General features: G+C 42.1%; 1 protein-coding gene across 1 annotated transcript in view; it reads right to left on the reverse strand.

Moving 5' to 3' along the window:
- The window catches only part of CTSE (cathepsin E), a 14,939-nt gene that overhangs the window by 1,487 nt on the left and 3,452 nt on the right, over window positions 1–10,000 (reverse strand). The window contains exons 3-6 of the mRNA XM_069074701.1: window positions 9,298–9,415; window positions 6,525–6,643; window positions 5,628–5,827; window positions 1,151–1,273 (exon numbers count right to left, since the gene is read on the reverse strand). Coding sequence (XP_068930802.1) covers window positions 1,151–1,273; window positions 5,628–5,827; window positions 6,525–6,643; window positions 9,298–9,415 — 560 coding nt within the window. The remainder of the gene's footprint in view (window positions 1–1,150; window positions 1,274–5,627; window positions 5,828–6,524; window positions 6,644–9,297; window positions 9,416–10,000) is intronic.

Below are 10,000 nucleotides of genomic sequence, written 5' to 3' on the forward strand. Positions count from 1 at the left end.
GAAGGGAGGAAGGAAGGAAGGAAGGAAGGAAGGAAGGAAGGAAGGAAGAATGGAGGAAATGAAGAAGAGAGTAGAAAGAAGGAAAGGAAGAAAGAAAAAAGAGAGGAGAAAAAAGAAAAAGAAGAAAAAAGGAAAGAAGGCAGGAGGAAGGAAGAAAAAGAAAAATGGAAGGAAGGAGAGAAGAAAATGGGAGGGAAGAAAGAAAGAAAGAAAGAAAGAAAGAAAGAAAGAAAGAAAGAAAGAAAGAAAGAAAGAAAGAAAGAAAGAAAGAAAGAAAGAAAGAAAGAAAGGAATGAAGAAAGGAAGGAAGAAAGAGAGGAAAGGAGTAAAAAAGAAAGAAAGGGAGGAAGGAAGGAAAAGTCAGAGGTAGTAGACCTGACATATCTTAAAGGGGACACTTCAAAAATAATTTTGCTAGTTTGTTGTTTATCAAATCTTTCTAAATGCTAAGGATTCTATGCAAGATTTTACTTATTTCTTCTATTAGAGTTCTCCCTTGGTGCCTCATTATGCTGTGGAGTTCCCCTTGGGTTCTTGAAGATGATACAAGTAGAATGTTAAGTGGTGGTAAGATAAGCCAAGGGCTGAAGAGTCTTTTAGTACTGGTTCAATGATGGACTTGACATCTGTCATCCAAGGATCAGTGCAGCTCAGAATAGAGAGGCTTATTATCAGGTTGGTTGGAAAGTGATGGCTTTTTTTTTCTGCTTACAGTGACTCCCAAAGACTATTTGGAATGATGGCAATCTGTATTGGTGAAGGGAATACTCATCCTAGTGAATTCAGAAGTGGTATGTGACTTGCTCCTGATTTGCTACTGTTAACTATTTTTGGACATGCATCTATTGTGTCAAAGTACAGTGTGTTAATAAAAACAACAACAACTAGGATTCAAACACAGCATAGAATCCCAGATCAAGGACTGGAAGAGACCTAAGATGTCATGTAGTCCAACCCCTTTATTTTATAGATGAGGAAAATTAGTTTTAATTGGGGTTTGAACTCATATCCTGGACTCCACGGTCAGCACACTTTCCACTCTGCCTTCTAATAAATCTTTTTAAAATATCTTTTTAAATCTGTCTCTCCCAAATGTTCATGGCTTTGGTCCAAGTAAGTCAGTCAGTGCCAACCCAAGGAAAACACTCACTTGTCCAGTGCTATCTGCCAGTAGCCCTGCTTGGTGACTGGGACCCAGTTCAGGCTTCCAGTGAAATGAGCATGATCATAACCTCCAAAAATCAGCTCACTTCCAGTGGTGCTATCTGTATTCCTATAGGGAGAGAAAGTCAGACAGCCAGTGAGGGGGAGGCCTCAAGAATACTCCCAAAACAGGTCTGTGTTTCTGCCTGTAGATGCCCCAAGCAGAATATCTTACCTTATTTATTCTTACAATAACTCTAAGAAGTTCTCTTCCTATTGTACAAGTGAAGAAACTGAGGCATGATAGGTGAAATGATTTAGGATCGTAGATTTAGAGTTGGAACAAAACTTAAAAGTTGACCTCCTTTACTTTTCCTTCCTTCCTTCCTTCCTTCCTTCCTTCCTTCCTTCCTTTCTTTCTTTCTTTCTTTCTTTCTTTCTTTCTTTCTTTCTTTCTTTCTTTCTTTCTTTCTTTCTTTCTTTCTTTCTTTCTTTCTTTCTTTCTTTCTTTCTTCCTCAATCAGGGTTAAGTGACTTAAGTCACACAGCTAGTGTCTGAGACCAGATCTGAACTTAGGTCATCCTGACTCCAAGGCCAGTGCTCTATTCCCTGTGCCACTTAGCTGCCCCTACCTCTTTTATTTTAGAGATGGGGATTTGAATCTGTGTCCTCTGACTCAACATCTAAAAAGTCTTTTCACAGGGTCATGGCTAACTACCAAAAAACCCCACCACCACCACTACCACCAAAGTCACTACCTCCCATCTCTAGCTAGGATCAGCCTCACAAGCGCTGGATTACAAGGCATTATTCTTTTTTTTTTTTTTTTGAGGGGGGAAGGCAAGGCACCTGGGGTTAAGTGATTTACCCAAGATCACACAGCTGGTAAGAGTGTCAAGTATCTGAGGATGAATTGGAACTCAGGTCTCCCTGATTCCAGGACTGGTGCTCCATTCACTGCACCACCTAGCTGCCCCTACAAGGCATTATTCTAAGGATTCAGTGAGGGCATCACAAAGGACTTCTTTCACATCTGATGATTATTCAGCATCAGAGTCAAGACTCAAACCCACCCAGGTTCTCTAAATCCAGATCCCAGGGCTTTTTTTTTCCTATTCCATCATGATATTTTAATCTCAGATTCTTCTCTGATCTTTTGCTTTATGTACCAAGCTTCTGGCACCAAACTACAATAATGGGGCCTCAGACCCCATTGCATGAGGCATGGTATAGAGGCTACCATACTATAGCTAGTTAACATTTATATATTGCAAAGCACTTCACAATGTTGACTCATTTTATCCTCACAACAACTCCAGGAGCTAGGTGCTATTGTTACCCCCATTTTATAGATGGGGAAACTGAGGCAGGCAGAGGTTAAATGACTTGCCCAGAGTCACACAGCTAGGAAGTGTGTCTGGGGTCAGATCTGAACTCAGATCTTCTAGACTTCAAATCGCTTTTCTAATCATTTCTGGAAAGCTATGGTCCCACTTTGCTGTGTCTAAATCACATTTGGGGTATTGTTCTCAGTTCTGGGTGTCCCATTTTAGAGAGGACCTTTACAGACAAGCTGGAGGGCATCCTGAGGAAGGTGATGAGGATGGTGAGGAGACTGGAGGCCATGCAATAGGAGAATCAGTTGAAAGAATTAAGCATGTTTAGCCTTGAGAAGAGGAAGCCTTGGGAAGGGGGGAGGTTGTAACCTCTTCAAGGATGTGAAGGGCTGTCACGGGGAAAAGAAGCATTAGACATGTACATAGACAAGTTGTAAAGAGGCAAGTTGAGACTTGAAATAAAGAGAAAGTTACTAACAATTAGAGCTGCCCCACAAAACAGAATATTCTGCCTCTGATGTTGGTAGAAAGGTGCCCCTCCATAGAGGTCTTTAGGCAGAGGGTGGTTGACCACCTACCTGTTGGGCTGTTGAAGAGGGAATTCCTCATATGTGGGTCCGGCTCTGTGACCTATGAGTCACCTCCTCATCCCTGAGAGTCTGTGCTTTGGTGAGTAACTGAGCTACACTCTATGAGTCAGTTAACCTCCTGGGCCTCAGGAATAGGAGGTTAAAAACATCCTGGTGAACAGGATCTATATGGGACACAGTGAGTTTCTGGATGAAAACACAGATGTGAATTTCTTCTTCTTCAGGGGTCAGAGAATTCATGGTCTAGGAGGAACACATACAGGTTTTGATAGCAGGCACCTAGATGCCCAGTGGATGGAGGGAGCATCTACATGTTGTTGTTTAATTGAGTCTGATACTTTGTGACCCCATTTTGGGGTTCTCTTGGCAAATGTGCTGGTTTGTAATTTCCTTCTCCTACAGGTGAGGAAACTGAGGCAAAAAGGATTAAGTGACTTGTCCAGGGTCACACAGCTAGTAAGTGTCTGAGGCCCAATTTGGATTCATGAAGATAAGCCTTCCTGATTCTAAGCCTAGTGCTCTATCCACCTTACCACCTAGCTGCTGAATACCTACATAGAATCACAGAATCCTGTGCTAGAAGTACCTTTGAGATTTTCTAGTCCAATCCTGCCCCCTGACACAGAAATTCCTTCTAAAATACTCCCACAAATGGTCTTCTAAATAAACTCTGCTTGAATATCTCCAGTGATGGCGAACTCACTACTTTGTGAGACAACCTGTTCTGTTCTATTGAACAATCATTTATTAAACACATACTATATGTCAAGTATTGTGGTAGGCACTGGAAGGAAAGAAAAAAACATGTACTGATTGCCTGCTACCGTGTTTCCCCGATAATAAGACCTATCTCGAAAATAAGCCCTCCCCTTACTGTGTAAGATTCCTCTAAAATCAGCCCTCCCCGAAAATAAGCCCTATTGAGATTGCTACTGTAGTGAAGGTGATCCCCTGTGCTACACGCTACATTACGGTACCCTCTGTATGCACCATCCCTCCCCCCGGGTGAAATGCACGCCGCGCTCCAAGCTGCATCCAATCAGAGCTGCAGCAGTGAGCGCATCATCCTGTTCTTCCCCAGTGATTTGCTTATTGAATAAAGGTACATTTTTTTGTTCACATTTACCTGTTTATTAAAATTGCTGTCAATGTTCATTAAAATAAGCCCTCCCCTGAAAATAAGCCCTCTGGTGTTTTTCTGTCCAAAAAAAATAATAAGACAGGGTCTTATTATCGGGGAAACACGGTATGTATCAGATACTGTTTTAAACACTTCATGAACATCTTCATGACAGTCCTATGAGGGAGGTGCTATTATAATCCCCATTTTACAGTTGAGGAAATCAAGGCAGAGGTTAAATGACTTGCCCAGAGTCATATAGATAGTAAGTAGATCAGGTTATGGGTTTGTTTGTTTTTCTTTGCTTTTTGGAGGGGAGAGGGCAGGCAATTGGGGTTAAGTGACTTACCCAAGGTCACACAGCTAGTAAGTGTTAAGTGTCTGAGGCCAGATTTGAACTCAGGTCCTCCTGACTCCAGGGCCAGTGCTCTATTCACTGTGCCACCTAGCCACCCCCCAGGTTGTTTTAAAACAGGTCCTTCTGACTCAAAGCCCAGAGCTCTATCCACTAGAGATGTCAAAACAAAAAATGAAATAAGTTCTGTTTCCAAAGAGCTCACATCCTACTAAGGGGAAACAAGATGTAGGCAGCTTAGAAAATACAAAATAAAAACAATTTTCTGAGAAGTGGGGAGGCAACTAAGAAATGGGTGGGTGGGGGATCAGGAAAGGTCTTTTGTGGGGAATGGCATTGGGTCAAAATCTTGAGGAGAGCTAGGAGTTCATGTGCTTCCTAAATTTGCCCAGAGCAGACCTGCACCAAGACCATTCTGGAAGCCCAGCAAAGCCCGAGACAATGCACACAGGACATAGTAAGTTTATCATCCATATGGATACATTCTCTATCATCATTAGGGGAGCAACAAAAGAGAATGTCTTTACTCTGACGCAGGAATTGAGTCAGGTTAGCTCTCAGAAAGAACTTCCTGAATGGGAGGGGCTGAGTGGGGAAGGTTATGGAATCTCTTTTGTTGAACTCAGAAAATTGGATGACGCTTCATTCATTCGTCCATTCATTCAACAAAAGCCATTTGTTAAGGGTGTGCTGCCATCTCGGATAACTTCAGTGAAAATATGTTTGGAGGCAGGGTAGCCCACATCACCCTTAGAGGACCTGTCCAATGTAGTTCTTAATGTATTTGACAGCATAGGAGCCAGTTTGTTGTTAAAGAAAGCAGAGCAGTATGGCGAAAAAAGATACTGAATTTGGAGTCAGAGCACCTGGGTTCAAGTCCCTCTTCTGACACCAATTACCTTGTGATCTTGGGCAAATTGTATCACCTCTGAGCCTGAGTTTCCTCATCTGTAAAATAAGTACAATAATTCTTACATTATCTACTTCACAGGGGTGTTGTGGGAATCAAATAGACAGACCCTAGATATCATGTACTTTGGAAACCATTAATTGATTTAGAAAAATGAGCCGCCATCATTACCTGGTCATGTAGACAGAAAACACGGGTATATCCACCAAGTTTTGGGCCATCATATTGTCGAACACTGGAGTGACCCCTCCCACGGCCAGCGAAGGATATGCCAGTCCCAGGATCCCATCAAACTCTGCATTCACAAAAGTGCTTCCTGGCTCTTTGACACTCTCTCCAAACTGCTGGTTGGCTACTGTAATCCCTTGCACCTAGAATGAAAAAAAAAAGATCCCTAAGAAAGAGATTGTATGAAATCAAAATTCCTGGGTGCTAACTTCAGTTGCTATCTGTTTTTTTTTTTTTTAGTTTTTGGAGAGAGGAAGGCAAGGCAATTGGGGATAAGTGACTTGCCTAAGGTCACACAGCTAGTAAGTATGTCAAGTGTCTGAGGCCAGATTTGAACTCAGGTCCTCCTGACTCCAGGGATGCCCTATTCACTGCACCACCTAGCTGCCCCAATAATAAATGCCATCTGTTTTGCTAAGTGTCCTGAGACAATTTCCTTACCTTCTCTGTTTTTTTATGCTAAATTTGCATAATGATTGTTCCCACCCCTATGCCCTCTTTATTATAATTTTTTGTGTTTATTTAATATTTCATTTTTCCCCACCCTCCACCCACTTGAAATGAAGGCTGGGGGAATTGTTGAGATTCTGTTAATAGTCTGAACTACTTAAAGGAGTATTAACTAATTAAAATTAAGATGCTATAGTAGTCATTGTTATGTGGGCATTTCTTTTCTCTCTTCTCCCTCACCATCACTTAGCTATAAGAGAAGACATTAGACAGGAATTCACAAATAGGACCAGGAATGGAAAGAACACAATTAATCATTGTCAAGGCTTTGGATTGAGAGAAGAAGCATATTTGAGAAAAAATAAAACAGTGTTCCAAATTTCATCTTACGGAAACTTGATCTGTTCCAATGATTCCGGACAAGCTCCCTGTCCCATACTGGATGGAGAAAGAATTCCCATTCTCGAAATAAGTGCTGGATTGAGAGGGATGGAATCTATTGTGATTGTCTGTAATGTAAAAATAATACTCCTATCACCTGCTGGTCATTCTCAAAGGTATCCTATAGGTTAATCCAATTGAATCCAATCCAATAAGCATTCATCGAATGCTTCCTATGTGCAAGGCATTGTGCTGGGTGCTGAGAATATAAAGAAAAAAAAAAGCCAGCCCCTTCCCTCAAGGAGTTCACATTCTGCTGGAATCACATATCACCAGGGAACTTGGGGAGTCCTCAACCTTAGAAACTTGAGAATGGTAAGGCAGCTGGGGCAGAGGGAAAAAGAGTTCTACATTTGGAATCAGAGGACCAGGGTTTGAATATAGCTCTGTGTGACTTTGTGGGTCTCAGTTTCCTTATTTGTAAAATGAGCAAAACTTAGAAGACCTCTAGCGTCCCTTCTAACTTTACTTTCTATGAGTCTAGGTGTGGAGTCTCCAGGTCACCTCATCTGTCCCCTCCCTGCGTAAACCACCTTGTCTATGATTGTCCAACACATGAGTCACTAGCCAGAGGAGCTCATTGGTTTGTGGGCAACTCTTGCTGAGTCATTGGCTTACAAATGTGACATTATTAATGTAAGACGTTGCTACACACATGTGACGATTTGGACATTTCCTGTTCCTAAAACTGCCAGATAAATGGTTCTTTTCTCATACTTGTGTTCTTGTCTTTGTCATCCTCCTCCTCCTGGCTCCATATGACATGTCATCTCATCCATCTGAGCTCATGGGGTGACCCTGTGGCTACAAATCACATGGAACCCTTGACTTGAGTGACAGCTAATAAGAATAACTATAACGTATATAGTGCTTTCAGGTTTGATGAATACTTTATAAGTTTATCTCATATTTATCTTCGAAATAACCCTGGGAGGCAGGTGCTCTCATTATTCCTATTTTAAAGATGAGGAAACCAAGAGCCAGAAAGAGGGGAGGTAACTTGCCAAAGGTTTCATAGTAAATTAGGGATCAAGTCAGCACTCGAACTCAGGTCCTGTCTCACGTTCCCTATACTGTACCGCACTGGTAAGCAGCATTAATCTAATGTTAACAAATGGAGGTGCCCCACCCCAGTCAGACCTCCTTAGATATGAAATGTCCTCTAGAGGAGAATATTATGCAGCCAGGCTTGGTCACCCAGCATCTCACCTTAATTCTCAGGCCATAGTCAGGCAATTCTAAACATCTACACCCATCACTGGTGCTGCCCCTGATAATAGTCACCTGTATCTATATAGCACTTAACATTTGTAAGGTTTATAGGTGCTAGTCTACCTTGGGAGAGGGAAATCCCCACCTGCAATAAGCAAACATTCATCAAGTGCCTACTATGGGACAAGCACTGTGTTCAGGGCTTTACAAATATTATCTCATCTGATCCTCGACAACCCTGGGAGGTAAATACCATATCATCAGCCCCATTTTACAGGTGAGGAAACCGAGGCACACAGAGTCAGCTAATAGTGTCAGAGGCTGAATTTGAACCCAGGTTTTCCTGACTCCAATCCCAGTGCTCACTTATTCATTAGCCTTGGTTAGCTTTTTATGCTGTTGAAATCATGGATTTGGTTTAAAAAAAAAAAAAAGTTGGCCAAGTGCTTTCTTCCTAACAGCCCTGTGTGGTAAATAGTATTATGAACATTCCCATTTCTTACACATTAAGTAACTGAGGCACAGCCATATTAAATGACCAACTAAGGCAGCTCAGTTTTTTTTTTCCCATTCAACAAATATTCATTAAGTACCTACAATATGCAGGACATTAGGCTAGCCCCATTGGTAAGTTGCACAGCTTGGTCTCCAACACAGTCCTTTAACATTGAATTTAACAAAGGGCTCTTTCCATCATACCTGCCTATCTACGTGAATTTAGTGGTCTAGACCCTGGATTTAAATGAGACTGACTTCCTCATAAAATAAAATGTTTTGAGAAGTTAATTTGATTTGACTTTGCCTTTTTTCCTTAGAAACCATAGTGATAGTCATGATAAAATTGAAAAGGAAATTCTCCATGAAGAAGTTCCCTTTCCCAGGGCCCCAGCTCAACATACAGAAGTCACTGATTGGCTTGAAACTGATCCCTAAGTTCTGCTTTCTTGACTTTCCCTGCCTGCTTGCCCAGAAATACTCATTTCCCACTCCCCATTCTTCCTTTAGCTCTAGTCCGCGTCATTACAGATTCAAAGGTTTCCATTTGAAGCTGCTGAGTTTTCCTCAATGATTCTCAACAGGATGAAAGAGTTTGCCCTGAGTATGACCAATGCCCAGAGCCTCCCACCCCCAGCATCATCTATAGGTGATCCTGGCAGGAAGGAGAGACTATAGGATGGGTGGAATGGTTAGAATGGGAGGGGGAGACTATGGGAGGGTGGAATTGGAAGGGGGAGACCATGGGATGGGTGGAATGGGAGGGGGAGACCATGGGATGGGTGGAATGGTTAGAATGGGAGGGGGAGACTATGGGATGGGTGGGATGGGTGGAATGGGAGGGGGAGACCATGGGATGGGTGGGATGGTTAGAATGGGAAGAAGAAGAGACTATTTTTGGTGACTGGAGATACTTGTTCCATGCGTTCCCCAGATGTACTTTTGCAATCACTCACTCCCAGTGAAAGTCTCCCACTTCCTTCCCATCTCCCTCCCTATCCCCAGTTCTACTTACTGCAAGCTGGGCTGACACAGTACACAGAAGGGACCCAGAGATTGGAGGAACCCGTGTCAAAGATGACAGTGAAATTCTGTGGTGGGGAACCAATGGAGATGACTCCAAAGTATTCCATCTGAGAAAATGGGAAAAGGACAAGTTGTGTATATGAGCAAAGAGAGGGTGTTTTTTTTCCAAAGGACTAAGTGAGGACAGAAGGAGACAAGCCATATTAAAGCACAAGTAGTATTCCTCCCCTCTAAAATCAGTTTTTTTCAACCAAAGTCATTTCTCAATAATATCATTAAAACATTGTGAACAGAGTCCACCAGAATATCATGAAACTCTGACATGAAGTTGTTGGATGTTCATTCATTAGAACATTTGTGACACGGTTCATAGGAAATTAAGGTCCCCTGGTAATATCACCTGGGATGTGTGGAACTGATTCTGAGGTAGGCTTTGGAGGCCTGCATCAGGCTTTACAAAATCTGGACAACAAAAATGCTGCAAAGCTTGGAAAAATTTTGCATAGTCTCAAAAAGGCAGAAAAAAAGACTTCCAAGAAATGGAATAATAATGACTTTCACTTGTCTAACAGTTTCCAGAAAGCTTCTGTGTACAATATCCTATTTGATCCTCACAGCATTCATGTGAGGTAGGCGAGGGTGACCATTATTATTCCCATTTTATAGATGAGGAAATGGAGGCTTTGGGAAAT

The sequence above is a fragment of the Petaurus breviceps genome, unplaced genomic scaffold (assembly GCF_028583685.1).
Source record: "Petaurus breviceps papuanus isolate PSGF00001 unplaced genomic scaffold, PetGlider_PUasm1.0 90895, whole genome shotgun sequence".
NCBI lineage: Eukaryota > Metazoa > Chordata > Mammalia > Diprotodontia > Petauridae > Petaurus > Petaurus breviceps.